The 20,756-nt window shown below is 38.4% G+C and overlaps 1 protein-coding gene across 6 annotated transcripts in view; it reads right to left on the bottom strand.

The window, feature by feature from the left end:
• ERG (ETS transcription factor ERG) overlaps nucleotides 1-20,756 on the bottom strand; it is a 139,855-nt gene that overhangs the window by 7,175 nt on the left and 111,924 nt on the right. For 5 of the 6 annotated variants that reach the window (XM_065741751.1, XM_065741748.1, XM_065741749.1 and 2 more), the window contains exons 3-7: nucleotides 12,852-13,003; nucleotides 9,711-9,914; nucleotides 8,641-8,721; nucleotides 6,555-6,626; nucleotides 75-140 (exon numbers count right to left, since the gene is read on the bottom strand). In XM_065741751.1, coding sequence (XP_065597823.1) covers nucleotides 75-140; nucleotides 6,555-6,626; nucleotides 8,641-8,721; nucleotides 9,711-9,914; nucleotides 12,852-13,003 — 575 coding nt within the window. The remainder of the gene's footprint in view (nucleotides 1-74; nucleotides 141-6,554; nucleotides 6,627-8,640; nucleotides 8,722-9,710; nucleotides 9,915-12,851; nucleotides 13,004-20,756) is intronic. The other variant, XM_065741750.1, reaches the window with a different exon arrangement.

Here is a 20,756-nt window from a genome sequence, read left to right as displayed (position 1 = left end):
CACTTTAGAAATTATGCAGGTTGCAGCAGACATGCACTGGGCCCACAAGTTGGACACATTAAGATGTTTTTTACCTTTTGACTGAGTGGGATGGGTGTGACTTGTCCATGCTGACCTCCTGGCTTGCTCATAAGGCAAATCTGAAAAGGAAAAATACCATTCCTCATGTAGGTATGGCATAAAATGTTATCTATCCATAAGGGAAAAATTTCTAGAGAACTCATTGGATTAGAAAGATTTCTGAAATTGAAAGGATACTCCTTGTTAAACATTTCATTGTCTTTATCATTTCTAATATTATTAAACAGTGCCACATTGCTCTCTGTATTGCTCTTTGGAGGTGCTTATTTTTGTCAGATGTCTGAAGTACTCTTAAATATTTGGCATAAATACTTTATAGAGTCCATTGCACTTGGACAACTCCCTTTGGTTACCTTCTATCATGGGTATGCTCAACTCCTGCACATGACATGAGCGTTGCTCAGGATTACAAATCATTATAGACTTCAGCATGACTCTTCTCTAAACTCCACAGTTCATTGGCAACAGAATACCAGATGGGTGCTCATGGGCACAACCATGGACAATGTAAGTGCAGTCCTAGAACAGGGGACCGACTGAAATCCTCTCTGGAGAAATAACAAAATTGCCTCAAGAAATAGAAAGCAATGTGGTAAGATTCCAAGTTTGACTATAAGCCAATCACTTTATCTTATAAAGACAGCAGTTATAGAAATCCTAGTCTGAGCTCTCCTTGCTGAAGCAGCAGGCTGCATAGCAGTGATCTCCCCTTGAGCTTAGATGCCTCACAAGTTTACTCCTTGAGGTCAAGAAATCCTTAATCACTTTGCTGGTTGGTGAGCAAAACTTTAATCTTTAAAGATACCTGATTGTTGTTAAGATTTAACAACTAATCACTGTGACTCATCATCATAATGAATTATCAATCTAATTACTATAATAAAATAAACTGTTGCTATATCACTAAAATCGTATGAGTGTTAGATATCTCTTTTGACACCTTCCTCAGCCAAGGACACCAAGGAATGACATACACTCTGCACTGTGGACAATTTATGTTTGAGTCTTGTGGGAAAAGTCTCCCAGGAGGTCAGAGCTCAGAACAAGAGTAAACTGTGTAATATTCCCTTCTAGTCTGTGTACGTAGAAGTATTTTCTTTTAAGATAGCTTCAGCTGATTTATTTTGCCATTCTTTAATAGTCTGTTGCTGTTATCCTTTGAGATTAATCAAAGTTTATAGGTTGAATTTGAGAGTTCCCTTTTCTGCAGAGACATGTGAGACAGGAAAGGTATAGTTTTGTCTAAAGCACTGTGACACATTCATTCTGTTCTTACTATCTGTCACTGCTGTAATGAACTTTATTATCTTTTCCCTTAATGATTTTCTTAATGCTTGCAAGCCCTCTTTTCCCCAGGTGCACCCTCTGGTCTAATTCTCATTATTCCCAATCGAGATTTTTTGGACTAACAGATTGCTGCACTTTACCAGTTTTACTTCTTTCTCCTTTACTATTTATTTCAAACTTGTAATAATTCCCTTTCTTTCACCTTCCCTTTCTTTCACCTTCCCTTCCACATCCCAGTAGCCTCATAGATCCCTAAAAACATGCTTCAATGTTAAGTATATATGTATATATATATATTCTTACATTTCTTATGAAAAGTGGATAGGTTTTGTGTATTATTATTATTATTATTATTATCCTGCTCCATCAATTTAAATATACTTTTCTGTTTCTTGGGATAAGCTGCTAATTTTATGTATCTAAATTCTCACTTGCCTTTTTTTTTAACATACTCATTTCTTCTTTTTTAGTTAAATGGTTTAGTATATAAAAATGAAGGAACTTGAATATAAAAGCTTTCTTCATAAACTATATGAAGTGAAGTCAGACATTAATTTTACCCTTTGAAATCTTTTGCAGCTGCCTCTGCTTTTTTATGTCTGGCTTAAACACACTACCTGAAATTGCTGCCAAGACCTATGTAGCCTGTCTAGAATCCCAGTAAGGTAGCTGTACCCTCCTCATAGAAATAATTGGTGTAGATGATCTGATTGTTAACAGTGCTTGTGCTTTATTTTAGAAATGACTGTAAATTAAGCCAGCTGGGAAGTAAAGAAAGTCACAGACTGGCTCTGTGCGTACCAGATTGTTGAACTCTCTGCCCATTTTGAAGTACTCTAAGCAGGAATATTGAATGGAAATACAGTGTAATGTGAAATTCACAACCAAACTGCTCTTAATTTATTTAGTCTGTTTGGCTTAAGAAGCAGACTGGCACTGCCAGCCTCATCATCTCCTGGAAGCTTACACTTCAAAAACTTCACTATTGCTGACATATGCATTTTATGTTTGTGTTGCATTTAAATAACTAACGTCCTTTTATCTTTGATTTCTTGAGGTCTGTTCCAGAGTCTCCTCTTTCAGAAACCTGGAGAAAACTGAATCATACAAGCACTCATTTCTGAGCAGAAAAACTAGTGCGAAGGTGAATCTTAACATGCAGATGTCCTGGTCAGGATCCGATCAATACTTGCAATTAATGTATTTGGAGATACTTCATGGACTTAAAACTTCCAGCAATTCAGAAGGACTCATCATTTTTCCAGAGTTTTCCAAGCTCTATCTGTACAGAAAAGGACAGCTCAGCCATGGTGCTGATTGCAGAACAGTGCTTTTCTGTCAGCCCTGAGTTTCAAACAGGCCCAGGATCTCCTAAACAAGCTTAAGAGTCAACAAGTATCTTACCCACTCCTGCCTTTCCTAGCCAAATTTCTGTTTCCACAGCAGCAAAGGTAGATAATAGCAAAATTTAAAAACAAACAAACAAAAAAATCTGTTTTCTTTCAGTTTTCATTTCCTGGCCAGATAAGCTACAAATATGAAAAAAAAAAGATCACACAGAAGGTATGTGCCTCCACAACCTCATCCTCTCCTCTCCTCTCCTCTCCTCTCCTCTCCTCTCCTCTCCTCTCCTCTCCTCTCCTCTCCTCTCCTCTCCTCTCCTCTCCTCTCCTCTCCTCTCCTCTCCTCTCCTCTCCTCTCCTCTCCTCTCCTCTCCTCTCCCCTCCCCTCCCCTCCCCTCCCCTCCCCTCCCCTCCCCTCCCCTCCCCTCCCCTCCTCGATCTCCTACTTGTAGATCTGTACACTGAGAAGGCTGTGTGAAGCTGCCTACTTGTACTCAGTGGCAATTACAGCCCTGAAAAAAATTTGGTATAAATTTAGTACTGTGAGAAAATTTTGCCTTGTAACACAACACATCATAAGATGTTTTTCTGTCTACATCCTTTCCATTAAAAGAAAAATCAGGTTATCAGCCTTGCTTGAAATAGCTCAACATTCCAACTTCATTCTTCATTCATTATTGTGCCTTGATAAACATGTTGCTATCCTAGATAAGCAGATCTGCTCATATTCACGGGATGTTAGTACAACGTGATCTTATCTTGGACAGATCTTTGACGGGAATAATTCTGTTTGATGAGACACGTAGACAAACCCATATTTGGTCTTTCTGAGCTCCTGATAGCTTCACTGTATTAATTCTAGCTTGCTGAAACATCAAGTTCTGTTGTAAAGGTGACAGAAGAAATATGCCTTTGTCATTGTAATTTTTTACAAGCCTTGCTCATTTCCTATTTGATATTGTAGTGACTTAACAATGTTAATACTTGATTACTTTCTCTAAAATTGCATCTCAGGATTTGGCTAATTGCCACTTAATCTTGTTTATATCCCCCCCACCCATCACTCCCATTTTTGACCTTTTTTATGTCATCAGGTAGTTGTCCCCAGAGTCTGCTATTGCTCTTCCATGAAAGGAACTTTGTTAAGGCAAAGCTCCTTTTGCCATCTAGTTGAAATGTGATGTTTAACAGGAAAGGCCAGGGTACAATTTAGCAAAATATTTTCTTGACAGATAACTGAATTCCTGCAAAAATCTTTCTGAATGAATGAAAATTCTGACCTAAAAAACATTTGACAACACTCTATTGTAATATATAATGCTTCCAAAATTGTATGATAATTGGTTGCAGAAAATATTTAGTAAAGATATGCTAGTTCACACAGAAAATAAAGACACCCTATGCCCAAGCTAAGAATTCCACAAGAAATTGTGTCAATACAGGAAGATCCTTTTAATGTTATCATAAAGCATTTTGTAGATGTCAGGATTTTTGACTTAGATAAAGATGCTGAAATGAAAGGAGTTAATCATATCTGATATGGGATTTTTGTTAGACATATTTTTACTGCAGAGAAAACTGTCATTTTATTTTACATCACAAATCAGGATGAAACAAACTGTATTGAAAATGTATAGAAAAAAACAATTTTTGTCTAACACCACTGGAATCATACCTACAAAACAGTATTCTTCCATAACAGAAGAATTGGTTTGGTTATTTGCTAATGGACACCAAGGTCTTCCTGGTCTTAGAGTTACATGCGCATTTTCATTGGAAACTACTGAGAACTTTGAACATCCAGAACTACATTGCATAGCTGCAGTGTAGCTTCTATATCTGTGCTCTTCTTCTCATCCAGATCCCAGATTCTCCTGAACAATTTAAAGTTTCTAGGTGTCATAATAACCTGTGATCATGAGGCATGTTTCATGAAAATATCTTTAATTTCTTCTGTTTTCTAATACTGAGAAGCAGATGAAGTAGGTAATCTATGACAATCCTTATTTTGACAAATAGATCATGTTTTGTTATTCCCAGACCCTGAATTGAACAAACCTTTATATCTTTCAGCAGGTTCAGAAGATTTTCCGTATTCCCATGTCATGCTCTAAGCACCATCAAATGCTGCAAATATCCTTTTTGATAAGGGATGATTAATGCAGCTTTTCATAAAAGGCCATAGTGCTGATTTATTTAAGAGTACGGTCAGATTTCCCATATAACCCTCCACTACAGTCTTTCACTTGTTTACTCGTTTCACTTCAGCCAGCAACTAGAGCACTGGCTTTCATTGTGCCATAAATAAAGTTGCCTGTGGTTAGCTCTTTTTTTGTGACTGAAGAGGGTTGATTTGAGATCAGTAAGATATAAAAATAATTTTTGCCTTATGTTGTGTTTATCAGCTTGTGTTTTCAGTTTTTAGAATACTGCAAGTTCATTTATCTCAAATAAGACTTTTGGGCTTCTTTTCAGGGATCCTATAAAGGAATCTTTTTTATTTCAGTAATGTCAAAATCATGTGCAATATCCAAGTTGTATATCATATTTTATTGAGTCCCATTATTAACTATCATAGCAGAGAATGCTAAAGCACCCATAATTGAAGCTTTTTAAAGTCTTTCTATCAGGTTAAGTGGCCAGTTCTTGAAATATTTTATTACTTACAATATACTAACTTAACTGTTATTGTAAATAGTTGTGGGACACCTTGGTAAATTCCTTACGAATGCCAGATGCCAAATATGTGAATTGAATTGGGTGTCTCTTTTTTATTCACTAGGGTGTTTTTATAGATAAATAAATCTGGTAGAAGAGTTTATTTTCCCATAAATTAAGCAGGGTGGATTTGTTCATGTAGTATAGTATAGTTAACAAATCTATAGACATGGATATACACATCTACGTAAATGTTAAAAAAAATGTTACTCATGTATTTTTCCTGAATTGTACCCTACGGCATTGATAAGATACAGCTAAAATATTTCCTATTAAAAAAAACCCAAAAGTTTTCAATACTTTCTCTTGAAAGTATTTTTTCAAAAGAACTCAGTCAGTTCTAGTGTATGTCCCTTCAGAACAATTGGATGTATGCCTCTGGCTCAGTAATGGGTTTCCTTTACATTCAATATTTTGTTCCAACTCCTCTCAGTGTTTTAGTGTACTGTGTACTTATTACTGGAAAAACAAATGTCCAGATCAGGCAGTTTTCCAACATCATTATTTGTGAATAGTGATGCAAAGAAAGTTTTTAACTTCATAGCAATGTCCTCATCATTTTAATTATTCCCTGTAGCTTTTCACAAAGCAGCACACTCACAATATTTTGATAGACCTTACACTTCTCAGCAGTGAGAACTTTTTTGAGGCTTGTTTTTATTTATTTAAACTCTCAAATTCATGACCAGATATATCAAACAAATAGAAAGTAGATACCAGGAGATATATGTATCCAGCATCTTTAGAGTACTTTTTCCCAATAGATTTCAAGTTATAAAGAAGGATATTCTTGCTTCCTTTCGTAGGCAGAGTGATGAAGCACACTGAAAAGTGATTGCATTGATATCACGCAGCAGAACACTACTCCAGTCTTACTATTCTCTTTTCCTTTGAATATCAGAAATCATTCAAAGACAGAAGTGGAAGAAACAAACTTAGTGAAATTTTCTAGTTAATCATCTTACTTTACACATTGTTATACATGCAGACATATATATATAGTTGTGTACATGTGTATGTATTCGTAATTTAGCCTACCGTTTATAAGAGAAAGTAGAAGGAGTAAAAGAAAGAGATGCTTCAAGAGATCAAATGAGTAGTAGAAAAGGTTGTCATTGTTCATACCTGGCCTCGTTGTTATTCTTTGTGTTGCGTCTGGGTAAACTGATGTATTTGGAAAAATAAAAGTGGCACCTCCTACAGAGAAAGAAGACATAACATCTGGAGATTCATTTTCACATGAATTCCTAATTCCACTAATATTTTCCCTCTTCTACTGTATCTGAAAGAAGACTATGAATAAATATTTATATAATATTTTGTACCTTAGGAACACTATATAACTTCTGATAGCTTTTGCACCTGTGTTAATCCTCTCAAATTTCAGGATAAGTGTCTGTGCAAAATCAGTGTCAATGGGAGAAGAGAATCAAGTGCAGTAAATCCCTTCTGCCCCCCCTACACACCTTGATCATGTGCACAGGTTGTTCAGTATCTTCTGAAATAAAACTTTGCCTTCTCTTTGTTCATGTATGACTTTCCGAAAAGTTCCTACTTCCAAAGGAGACTGTAGCCCTGGGCCAAAGCCTATTCACATCAATCATGGCAATCTTCTCACAGACCTTGGTGGTCTTCAGGCTAGGCTCTCATAAACCCCATTAAAAATATTGAAGTTGATAATAAAAGATGGTATCTTACTTATCTCAGGAACTGAAATTGCTTGAACTACATCAACATACTTCTAATGGCCACTTCTAGGCATGTGAAAAGGATCACAGGAAAGTTACCAACAACTTCAAGAGAAGCTTACTCCTAATCCCTTCTGGGTCTTTTGAAAATCTCACTCCAAAGCTCTTATGCCAATAGAACGATATATTTTTCTTATGGTCATGATCAGCATGCTATCATTATCCATACTCCCAGCAGCATAAATGCAGTCAATCTCATTTTGGTGAACTGAATTTTAGAATAGCATTGTCAGTGCACATATGTAGAAAAAGATAACACATGGAACTGCTGAATAACATTTGGATAACTCTATGTGGAAACTGCTTGGCAAATTAGAATCTGGGATATGAAAGATGGAAAAGACTATGGAGACTATCTATTTTTAAAAAGGGCTTAAGGCTTGTTCCAAACCTCATCAAAGTAAATGGAAAATTTTCTGTAGCTTTTGGTGGGGTTTGCTGGAGGCCTGTAGCCCACAGTAGGACTTTATGTCAAATGGCAAACATCTAATCTCAGTGGGAGATCATCCGATCTAGTTCATTTTTCTAGGAAACTTGCTGCTTTTTATTACTTAAAAAAAAAAAAGAAATACCAATTTAAGGTTTTCTTATTCCTTTTTCTTTGCATTATTCTTTGTATTATCTTTTCCGTTTATCATAAATTAGTGTTATTTCTGGTCACTGTAGGTAACTAATACCCTCAGGCATGATCATGCAATATTCCAAACAACTCTAATCAATATATATACTGTACTATATGAACAGTTCCATGCCATCCTCTGTTACAGAACTGCTACTGCAAGATAAAATTTATTCTGAAATATTTTCATAAATATTTTAAGCCAAATCTTGATAGGCATTCTTTTAAGGCCTGTGTTTTACTGTTCTTCCACCTGCACTCCATACTTGTCTGAGCCAACTTACTTAACAGAAGGATGAATATTAATAAAAATCATTTTACATTCAGATCAGACTTTAGAGATCCCAATGTAAACCTCATATGAGGACTGTTAAATGAGATGGGCTAACTGCATAAATAACAATAATTTTACTGGAGTATACAATATATATTGCATATGAGGGAGAAGCAGCCACAGCACATAGACAAACACTGAAGAACTTATCAGCCACAAAAATCCTTTTGGGATCCATGGTGTAGATCTGACAGTAAAATGAGACGGAATGAGAAAAAAAGTTTTCAGAAACAAAGACCCCAAGCTTGCAGGTTATAATGAGTCAGGGGCCCCATTAGCTTATAGGACATAAGAAATTATCAGTGGGGAAACCACTTTGCACCATCTGGCCCTACATGATCCCACAATTTCTGTGTGTGCCTGTGCATAAAACTCATGCACACAGCAAAGAGAGGACATGCTCTTCTACCTCCTCATTTACTATTTCCACTTCTGAGCAAGCAACCCATAAACAGGAATCCTGTGCTTTTAGAGTATGACCTATTGCAACGGGAGCAGTGCCAGCATTACCTGTGTTTCTAGCATGCATTAACCGTGGAGAGTTTTGTAAGGCCTTATCAACATCATCTGAAGTCAAATGTGGAAGAGGAGCTACAAAACAAAACAAAAAGCAACACCAAAATGAAAAAAAAATTGAGAATTATCTTTTAAAACCATATTTTCCCATAGAGGATTGTTTGAAAGTGAATCTACCAACAGTTTCAGTCTGCAATATGCAGAGAGGTGTGTGTGCTATAGCTTAGACTGATAGCTTACACTAGAGCATTCATTTTTTGACACCATGAATGCAGAATGCTTCTGGCTGATTATTGACAATGTGCGTGTGGAGAAGACTGCACCGCACTGGTGTTGCAATGCTTGTTTTTTTTGTCTGTTTGTTTGTTTGTTTGTTTTTAAAAACCAAGTTCACTTTAAACTGAGATAAACATGCAAAATTTCCTCAAGCTTATATGAAAGTACACGAGTTAGGAATTCACTAGTTCCCTCTTTCCCTTTGAAATGTTAGCCTTACACTATAAACACTTTACATTTGGACTTTAGGGACTGTTCTTTCTTTTTTTTCTTTTTTAGTTTTTTATTCCCCACAAATTTATTCAGTAAAATTATTTATTTCAGTGAAGCCTTGCTTAACCTATTCAGAGTAAAGCAAACTGCTGTCAGTCCTTAGAATCATGCCTGGAATTTGCTTTATAAATCAATGCATTATTGTTTAGCATTATCATTGTTAGAATGTAAAGAAATGAGTATGTGACCAGAAAAAACATTAGCACTGAATCCCATTTGTTCTTCTTCCTACAGTGTACTGATAAATATGCTGGGGTTCAATCTGAGTTTTGTCTCAGAAGGAAGCTTAGAAATTTTGCCTAACTCTTTATTTCCAACGAACATGAATGAAAGTCAACTGTAATCAATGGGAATCTCCTTCAAACTCGAGAGGCCTTGGATTGAGCTTACTGCTATATTTTAAAGATCAACATTAGTAACACAGACATATGAATACCCACTGAGTTAAGATCTGAGAGTGGTATCATCCACAGATTGATGGCAGGCACTAACATAATGACAGAAAACTATCTTACTCTCTCTGAGGTAGTGTAGGTGTGACAGGAGAATATCTGCGTTATAGCTCGGCGTGAGTCTCTGGAAGTCATCTTTGGTCATTTTACACAACTCTTTCCCATCGATGTTCTGGAATAACAAGATGTCCACATCTAGGAGACCGTACTCCTTCACTGCCCACTCCAGCCACTGACGCACATGGTCTGTGCTCCATAACGTAGGATCTAGTGTTATCACAAAGAATGCCATTAGCTGGGGAGGAGAGAGTTCTGATTGACTGAATCAATGAAGAAAGAACGTAGTCCAAACTGGGGAGACCTTAATCCCCTGTTTACTGACCAGTGGAGACACATGAGGAATTAATTTATCCTATTGGGTGGAAGTAGAATAAATGTCCATTAAAAAATTCTAGTGAAGAGCTGTAAGCCCTGATGATTAACAAACATCCTGCTGCTGGGTTCCTTCCATTCAGAATTTTATTTTACCATCTTTCTGCATTAGTATCCACAGAAAAACAGTCTCCTGTTCACATGAAAAGAATACTACTTAGAAAAGTGCTTAAGACAGTCCATTAGCAACACTACAACCTGTTTGTAAACAATTTTCAAAGCTGTCAGTTGAATCTTTATTCAAGAGAAATTTCTTCTCAAATCAATGTTACTGTTTCTTGGGCATAGGCTAAGCAAGCACTCAGATTTGGCTATGTCTTTCACAAACTACAGTGGGTCATGTTAAAATATTCTGCACTTCCTCTCCCAGATTGCTGTGTTGTTTTCCTATATGTTGCTACATTTGCATAGGTTTTCCCTTATTACTTGATGTATTGGCAAAACCATCTGGGGAGGAAAACAAGAACTAGTGCAGATGCCTTTTGAGAATCACATATGAACCCCTGATTTTAACTTGAAGCTGTGTTTTTGTCTTTAAAACCCTCGATTTCTGTCTCTTCTACTTTTTGCTACTCCTGTGACTTAAAGTAAGTCCACACCGATTTGAAGGTCTATAAAGACCTGAAATATATTTCTTCATAACATAAGACAGCTCCACTTTTTGTGGAGGAAAGGTAGCCAAGGTGACACAGACTCCTCTAGAGTTTCTGCCTTTCAGCCTACATGATTCTGTGATTCTGTGATATCCTGAAGTCTGACAATGGAGTACACAGAGGTCAAATGGCTGTAGCCTACAGAATAAATTTCTGTGAAGTGTTTGAATCTTGAAAGACAGCATAAATAGCTTCTTTGTGGCATAAATTCAGTGCCATACTATCTCTTTTGACTGTTATACAGGCTGAACTGAAGGAGATGGGCACTTTGTTCCATGGGCTAGACACTATTCAGAGACTGCCATGATGCTGCTCATTCCCAGTCTTTCACCTCTGCTATTCTGATGCTTCTCTTGGAATTTTAAGCCTTTAAAATCAGTCAAACCCTCTCTGAAGGTTTAGAGGCTTTCCCCATTTTCCCAGATGCGCCAGAATTCACTTCAGAGAGCTCCTCCATTTGGTATGAAGTGCGTAGCAAACTATAGAGAAGTAAGTCTGATCCCTTGGGGTCTAGTTGAGATCATTCACACCTATAGCAGAGAGCTTCAGCAACATTCAAATTGGGCTGAAGCAAACCAAACATTGGAAATATTATCAAAAGATTTTCATTGTTACTATAATTTTAAATGTTTCCTATTTATCATAACTAGGAAGATGTAGCTGGAAATGTGAATATTGTTTTTTTTATTCCTAAAGATTGCCACTTAAGTTGTACACTGCCACACATGTCAAACAAAACATGTATGACCTATTGTATGGTACCTGCTTTAGCCAGGGGGCTGGACTTGGTGATCTTTTGAGGTCCCTACCAACTCCTGAAATTTTATGATCCTGTGATTTTTACCCATATATTTCTTCTAGAGCTCTCAAAATAGCAAGGTTATGGCTGTGACTATCTCATTCCTTGGATGTCACTCAAATTCACATCAAAACACAGCTCTAGGAAAAAAAAGAGATCTTGCTGAGGTAATCATGCTGAAGGTTACTAAAAGACTGAAAATTGCCAATCGGCAAGAAGACAGATGTTTGCTTTTCATATGCCATGAGGCTCAACATGGTCACCATCCATTTAGCCTGGACATTTCATTATTCAGTGCATCACTCTGCTGTGCTTCAGAAAAGAACTGTCAACACCATCGCAGAGGATACTTCAACATATTTGTCCACACATATCTTGACAAATAACTGAAATAATCACAGCTTGCAAAATTGGCCACAGTTAGGACTCTTGCATATCTTAGCAACCGAAAAACTGCAAGACTATTAAGCAACATAATAGTAGCAGCAATATTTCAGAGAGGCACATCTCTGTTAGAGAGAAACCAGTAGCAAAATATTTCCTTCTGTCTGCAGGCAGCAGGTGTTGAGTTTATGCTGTCCATATCCAGTGGTTATTGGACATTCATATATGTCACGATGGTCTAATGCTTGGACTTCAGAAATATGCATGCTATTTTGCAGACCTAAGCAACAACCCTTCCAGCATAGGTTTGTGTGGGAGACAAGGTTCACAGGAACTATCTACTGAACCCCATTACCAAGCTTGCCAACAGAAACACAAATTTCTCAACTATGCTCTCATATTGCAGTGGAGCAGTCTGTTTGCTTATTACAGTGCATTACCCTGCCCAAACTCGGGGGATAACCTACATAAATGGCTCTCATGCATTGTTTGATTTCACGGAAGCTATTCTGTTTTTGGCACGCTGAGGAGTAGGCTGCATTTGCTATCTGAATGGAAATGATATGGTATAGTGATCCTTTCACCCTTCCACCCACTCTGCACCCAGTCAGCTTAGGGGAGTAGGAAACAGAAGTTGATACTTATTTTGCTTGTTTTAGGTGAGGGTGAAATACTCCAAAAAGGAGTGAGAATAGTCATATAGGATCTGAGTGCCTGTAAATAGCCAGCTCTGCCTCTGAAACAGGTAGAACAGGTTGAGGAAGTAGCTTCACCCTGGTATTTCCAAATCATTCTCTTAAACCTGGGAAATTATGACTCTTCCAGATACTCTGTATCACACTGCCACTCTTCCACAAATCTATTTAAGTGAGTTTAGTAGATTTGTCTGGGGAAATGCATTTGTTTGTGTGAAAATTTTTGGGTAGAGAGTCTAACCTGCTGGCACAATAACTCTTCGTTCATTGGTAGTCATATTTGGAGGCGGAATGTGCTTCTCTTCCATGTAGCTTCCATAGTTCATCCCAACGTTGTCTGAATTGCTAACCATTTTCCCTCCTTTTGCCACGCTGCAGTCATCAGGTGAATTCCTAAACAAAGAAGAGAGAGGTATGCTTTGATTATTATTCTAGTCCCTGCTAATATCCTCAGCAACTGAGAGGGGAAAAAAAGAGACTGGAGCATCAGGAATGGGTTGTCATTGAAAAACTCAGTGCCTACTAACCAATGACTCTGCTGATGCCTTCAGTTGCTTCAGGAAAAAAAAAAAAGAGCAATCTCAACAAGCAGAGTATTTCTTTTTATTTTTTTATTTAAAGACTGGTCTCCTTGTTTCCAATCCTATAAGTGCTAATGTTTTACTTCCAGAGACAAAGCTAGAATGAAGTCTTGTTCATGAAGTTGCTGAGCATCACAATTGCAAATAGCTGTGCTTTTCTCTCCAAGTGTCTCACAGACAACTTGATGCACTTAATGCATCAGACAAAAATATACATATAACCAGCTGTCATTAACCCTGAACAGCTTTCCAGCTCCACTGCTGTCATTGTTTCACGTGAGCCACACTCAGTTGCACTTTATGTAAAGCAACGTAGACATATTTCTGCATATGGTCCACAGAAATGAAACATTTACCAAAGCCATGATTCAAAATACCACACACATGACTGGAAAAATTTTCAACTCCTGACTAGCACAGTCTCTATGGTACGATAGTCAAGAAAGGGAAATCTGCAGAGGATCTGCAACCAGACACCTCTTTAATTTTGGCTTTGCTTTCTGAATGGAGTCTCTAGTTTTAATATCCCACAGAGGGTTCCCTAATGGCATTTTAATTGCATCACAGTTTTCTTTCTGGCAGACAGAGACATATTTGTCCCTTAATTTAATGTCTACAATGTGTTCCATCAGAGAGAGAAAAATTGTTACAAAAATCAAAAGAAAGAACAGAGCCATAGGGAATACCTTTAAATGCAGAGATGTTGTTTGGCAATGGAAGAATGGTATTCTTGGGCTTGAGTTTCTTTATTGATACTATATCACTAACAACCTTTCATTTAGTTATGCCATTTAACTGCAGAAATTACACTGTGGTCGTACTACACCGGCAGTAAGTCAGATTGCTATGCTTCATTTCAATTTCTTACAAACTAATATGCAGTCCAGAGAACTGAGAGACCCTCCAAGAATCCAGACTCCTGGAAGGGTGCTTCAGGATCTGCCATCATTAACTAGCTCCAAATGTGTTTCACCAAGAGCTGCTTGTTCTCTTTGGCTTGGAAACCCCATCTCTTGCTGAAAGCAGCAGGCAGCAGTGTCATTGAAAGCCAATCAACAATTGGACTACAGGCAATTTCCCAGAAGAATTAATCTAACATTAGAGAACAAAAGAGGAAAGGAAAGGTACAGTTCAGCCCACTGTCTGCTCAACATACAGCAAAAAGATGTGGCAAATATTTTATCCAATGCCCATGTGACTCAGCTGCATTGACTGCTCAGAACTGCCATCAATCAGGAACTAATGCAGCTTATGTTCCACATGTCTGTTTCAAAAATAACTAACATTGTGGAAGCTGAAAAGATTTAGTATCCATCTTAAACAATGCAAATACATTTTAAACGTATAATTTTTTCCAAGAAGTGTTAACATGTTTTGTTAAGGTGTATATCAAAAAACACCAACCAACCAACCATCACCAAAAGCAAAAAATGTGCTGATGGGTGGTGTTCAGTTAATATATATATCTATATATCACAGAAATCATTCCAGAGGTACTGTCATCTTCTCTAGGAGAAGGAACAGGGCCCTGAATGTTGCCAGGCAAATGTTGGCTGCACATACCTCTTTCAGGTATAAAATATCTTGGGTGCTGCTTAACATACTACATATGAAATCTGCCTTTTGTAAAGATCCTACAATTACTCTGTCAGCCACAGAACTGAATAATAACCACAAGGGAAAATGCAGTCAGCACATGGTCTTGCTTGTCACCGAGTGGTTGTGGATTTACGTTTCCACCATAGTATGAGAATACTTCAGCATTATTCTCTCAGGTTTAATTTTTCTATCCCATGGCATACCTATAAATATAATTCTGGGATGCAGCTTATTTCTGTCAAAACAGAGCTATGCAAAACAAAATAACTTCTCTTTCAGACATAAACACGTTGAAAGTGAGCTTTTGAGATGATTGCTTGTGACTAAAATATTGGCTTTTACTGTTTACCTTTAGCAAATAGAAATGGCACCTATGTGTAAGTGAGTCTGCAGACTAAATCATGTATATTTGGAACCATTGGCCAACTCTTGCTCTCTTTTATAACTGTGTGGTATCTATTCTGATTTCCAAGGTTGGTTATGTTACAAAGAGAAAAGGAAGAGCAGTTTGGCCCATTCACTGACTTTTTTTTGTATGTTTTTTGGAAGCAGAGGGCTAACAGTATCCTTTGGTTTAACTGGCATGGGTACTTTATTGTTTTCTTTTTTCTTTTTTTTTTTTTTTTTTCCCTGAGAAGGAACATGGTACAAAGGTATATGAAAATCCTGCTGCTGACGTGAAACACAGTATCAGTACTAGCCTACACCACTTCCATCGGCAATTGTGCATTAAAAACACATTGTAAACACTGAGCATTAAGTAATGCGAAAGATCCAGTAGCAGCAGACAGCTCTTGGCAGACTGACAGGGCTGCTGAGATGATTCCCTGGTACAAATATAAGCAGACAGAGGGTGGGGTTGAAGATCATAAATGGGTTATAATTTTTCATTAAAACCCAGAAGGAAACAGTCAAGAGTTTTGTCCTGTTGGTACACTGGGTGGACAAAAAGATTCCCCAGTTCAGCAGATCTTGTGTGCTTAACTTTAAGCATGTAAGCTGCTTTGCAGAAGCTAACATGACTACTTGGGTACTTCACATTGAGTGTGTGCTTATGTGTACCACTTAGCCAGGACTCAATTCAGGTGGCTGAAGCTGATTCCTGCAGCATAGAAAGCAAAACTGAAGATACAAGTAAACATTAGAAAATAACTGTGTTTTAGTACCCAGAAGAACAAAAGAATGACTGTCTTCAAAGGCTTTTTCTATTTTTTTAGGACATACTGTGAGCCTGCTGTATTTCTGAACCACCAGGGGAGCAGGGGTAGTGGAAAAGCAGCTTTCAGAACTTGTGCCCAATGCAAAGGGTGCAGCGCTGCAGTGATTCATCCTTGGCTCCAGGTCTGAAGTGAAACCTGAGCTGTTTTTCTTCACAGCTGCATGTTATTTTTACCCTTTGTAAATATACTGTGTTATACCTGGAATTTACCCAAATAATAAGAAAAGAAAGTGTAAAGGCTACAGTCACGCTACTCAAGAGCACTTTATGCCGTCTTGAGCTGAGTCAGCTCTGATTGTTGATAAATGTTTGTCCAAGAAAATATTTCCCCATGGGTCTCAGATCTGGAAGCCTTGCTTTCGTTCAGGGTTACTTAGAATCAAGGTGCTTAAATTTAACACCCACTCCCACTCAAGATGATTGGCATTTTGCCAACCACTGACTGATGAAAGCAGATGCAAGTTCATAAATAAGTGTATGAAACACATTTTTCCTCTTCACTTTGCTACTATTTTCTCCGTGTGACATAAAACACCTGTGTTGCTTTAAAATGCAAGGTGTAAGAAAAACAGAGATGAGGAACCAGAAGAATTTACATAATCTCTGTGACACTTCTATAATATAATCCCTGTTTCTAACATTTCTGAATTTCAGAGATAAATAAACGAGAAAAATTGTGTATTCTAACTATCTACACATTGTCTTTCTAAATCAATTTAATAACCACAGCTTGGATAACTCGTTTACAGAGTTACTTACAGAAAAGTAATCTCAGAACAGTAGAGGTCCATAAAAACTTCTTCAAAGAGACTTCCATGTGTTGTCCTCTGACCACCTTGGGAATGGTCAGGTCAGGAGAGATGCTGAGCTAGCATAAATTTTTCTTCTGGAGACAAATGCTGACACTGTTCTACAGGACACAGACCTCTCTGCTTTCCTCTCCTCACCCATTTTTTAACGCCAACATTCTGAGAAAGAGAGGAATGGCCCCAAAAGGGCTATGGTGTCACCACTCCATCCTTACGAAGAAAAGGGAGAGCTATGCAAAGCCAGATCTCTCATGGAATTGAGACCAACATACGTAAATTCATAGTTAGCCAAAATGATACCATGTAAGGGTCAGCTCATACACAGCATATTGCAAAGCATTCGCAGACTAATGTCCACTAACTGCAGTTGTAGTGAAATTGCCCAGAGCTTTCTCTCCAAGATGAGTTATCACTGGGAAAATGTTCTATGGAGAGATACCCCAAATCCCTGGGACTTCCTACTTTGAGGTACACTGTTGTTCCATAAAGCTCACCTCACACACTCCAGTCCAGAATATCAACAGGATTTACACACCTGCAGCCTTACACTCGCCCCCCTGCCCCTCTATGCTCTCGTTTCCATTCTTAGGTATCAGTGGGATTCTCATCTGCTAAGACCTGTCATCACAGCTGCACATAAAGAGGGGGTCCTGTGGGTCTCCCTTTGGCAACAATCTCTAGTGACAGCCCAACAGAGAGGACTAGGGCATAACAGGTAAGCAAATGCCAAAAAAAAAAAATGCATGTAGGTCAAAGCATCCCCAGGGGTCACACACAAGGCCTCATACAACTGCTTAGTGAACTGTGCTAGGGAGCTGCTTCCTCAGCAAACACACAAATAAGCAAATAAATGGGAAGGTAGAAAGTTGGGTGGATGAGTAACTTAGTGGCTGGCTATGGCCTGAATCACTCCCCCTCCCTGTTGGGGTGGCAATGTGAAAGGCAGTGCTCACCCTCAGGAAGGGATCAGCACTGCCCACTAAAGCTGGCTAAAGCTGATGCTGAAACCATGGTGACAGTCTGTTTATCTTTGCTAAAAGATGAGTGTCAAATGCAATCCTACGAAAACAAAAGAAATAAAGGAAAACTGAAGACCTCCTGGGGCCACATGCTCATGCAGGTGTAGTTCTCCACACTTGGCTATGCAGGGGCAACCAAACAGAGTTTCATCAGCACCAATAAACAAGGGCTGTGGAGAGGTTGTGCTTGGGTCAGTCCCACACTAACACCCACTGTAGCATCCAAGAGAAGGTCAGTACTGCAGGAGCCTGTCCTAGGCCTCATAGTGCTGAGGGTTGCATGGTCCATGGGTCCCGAAGGAGTATCACGTAGAATGCCTTGCTCCTTCCTTCAGCAAAAGGAGAAAGCAAACCCCACATGCCATCAAGTGCACTTTGTTGATTTGCTGTAAGCAAAACAAAACATGCTTGTTTATTGAGTTGTGTATGCAGCAGCAGTTCATTTTCAATCTAACAATAACTTTTTCTAATTGAAGCAATCTTTTTTAATGTTTGCTTTTTTTTTTTCCTGTTGTTTCTGTTTTTGTGTAACTTTCCCAGCTATTTTTCAGCCCACAGCTGCTTCAAGCCTTAAGGCCATAGTGGCAAATTAAGGCAGTCAGCGTCTGGCTCACTAGAGGCCAGTCAAGCTATAAATATTACCAGCCTGGCTCTTAGTGTTCATAGTGTGGGGAAACAGCTGGTTTAAGTTTGACTGCACGTTGTCATTCCTCCATTAGTGCAAACACTTCAATATTTCTTATGTGTGAGGTTGGAGTGAAGAAAGGGAAAGAAGGGAACGGGGTCACTAAAAGCCAAAGCTAAGAAATGATGTTCTTCACATACATAATTTACAATTAGATTGCTGCCTGGGAGAATGTTGAATTCTGATATGGTGATAGCTTGGCCAAAGCCACAATGACTTCCCAGTTGGCCTATAACTTTCAGGACTTATTTTCTCTTGTTTTTCTTTTATTATTTTTATAGAAATTCTATTATAATGGTAATGGATTACATTTCTCAAATTGTATTTCATTTCAAGAGCTTGTAAGACTGTTGTATTTGTGGTTTCATAAAATATGAAACACTGTGAGACGGGGCCCTTCCCAAGCCGCATGTGCCTTCTTTTGTGGGCAGGGATCATATAGAAAGTTAGCAAAGTAGAGCATGCCAAGCATAAGCAGAAGTGACATCTTGTATGGAAACCATAATCCCCCATGTCTGAGGAATGTCTGCTGATTTTCCTGATTAGTATTATTGGGCCGTAAGGCTGATGGGTGTGAAATATACAGTCAAAGAAGATTAACCACTTTTCTTTTTCCTACTTGCATTCTGTTTTGTCTTGAAAATGCTGTTCCCAAGCTTCAAATTCTGAGCATCCTTGCAAAACTCCTATTAATGAAGAGAGCGAGAAGAGTTATTTCCAAACACGCTGTTTCAGAGACAACCTATTTACTGTCAGAGTCTGTACTGTGCCAGCATGGGGAAGCACCACAACCACTGCCTCTAAATGCTCCAAACACAGTAAATACTATACTGGAAATAAACCAGTAATGATAGGAACAGTCATAAAGTATGATGGTAACTATAACTCTTGTGAGGTCCTATGTCAATGTTTGAAGACCAATTTTATATTTCACTACTTATATGAGAGCTTTTGGTTGCTTAGCACTTCGGAAATTTTGGCTTTTCCCATCTCCCTCTTAAACTCCTAAGTTTGAGCACATAGTTTAAGCATCAGTGGTCAATCCAAAATACAGGCATGCCAATTAAGAATTAACATTACCCCAGAGTGGAAGACTTCTTAAAACTAGCTCCTGGCAGCACAGAAACCCCCTCCCCCACAAAAAGAAAAAAGAAAGAAAAAAAAAAAAAAAAAAAAAGCTGCTAACAGGTAGCTGTGATAGTGGTGAGTTGGAGAGGGGGGTTATTTTTCAACTTGGCAACGTTTGCCTCAAGAACAGAGCCAAACCATGCACACACACATAGACACACTAATGTTAAGCTGGTGGATTTTCAGAGTGAAGAGGTACTTCTTAGAGTACCCACACATAAAGCACTGCATGAAGAAGATTGTGAATTTGTAGTTTTTCCAGTCTGGTAGGCAGCCATCAACCACCCAGTCAGTGGGAAAAAAGATTGTCAGTCTGAGATAACTAACACCATGTCCTTTCATATAAGATAAATGTTACTTTATAAAGGCAGCTCCAATAAGTGCATTAGTGAAGCACAGCAAAGATCTCTCAGCTTTGCTGTGGATTGACACAGGGGCTGACTCAATCCTTGTTGAGCCCAAGGAGAGAATCCCATTAACTGCTGTGGGTTTTGGACCCTGCTTGTTTAGTCTGAGCTGAGGTTTACAAAAAATGTATGCTGGTGTTGTGTGACCAGATGTGGATTGGATGGCACTGAGCCTTCGTGGCTGTGTTGTGCTCCAGTGATAGAAAAAGCCATGCCCTTGAAAAGAAATGTTAATTATTGCAGGGCAACCCTGTTTCTTGATGTGCTAGATGCACAGAGGTATACAAATGCTCAAATGAATGCCATCTGTACCATCCCACAAACTGGAGCATAATGCAAATGTGTCTTACCTAACTTAAGGGATGCCAGCCTGCTTACTGGGAGCAGGATGGTTCTGTCATGCTGGCACTGTGGAACTCCATATGGATGAACACACATTCTTTGTGACTGAGCAAGTAAGCTGCCACATAACTAGACTATGCAAGGTACCTAATTCCAATAATCTTCTTTATGTATGGCATGAAATAGCTACCTTTTAGGAGAGCTTACATCAAGAGCAGGCATGAGGGGGATAAAAAACAAGAGGCCACTCTGAACACTGAAATTCCTTCTCTATGTCACACGCACTCAATCCAGCAGTCCAGAGGCTGTTTGATGAAAATATAAAACACTAACATGCTAAGAAAAAGGATGTTTCCC

Source organism: Cyrtonyx montezumae, unplaced genomic scaffold (genome assembly GCF_038088225.1).
Source record: "Cyrtonyx montezumae isolate F1298 unplaced genomic scaffold, pur_monq_1.0 scaffold_3, whole genome shotgun sequence".
NCBI classification, from domain to species: domain Eukaryota; kingdom Metazoa; phylum Chordata; class Aves; order Galliformes; family Odontophoridae; genus Cyrtonyx; species Cyrtonyx montezumae.
This window is presented reverse-complemented; position numbering and strand designations above follow the sequence as displayed.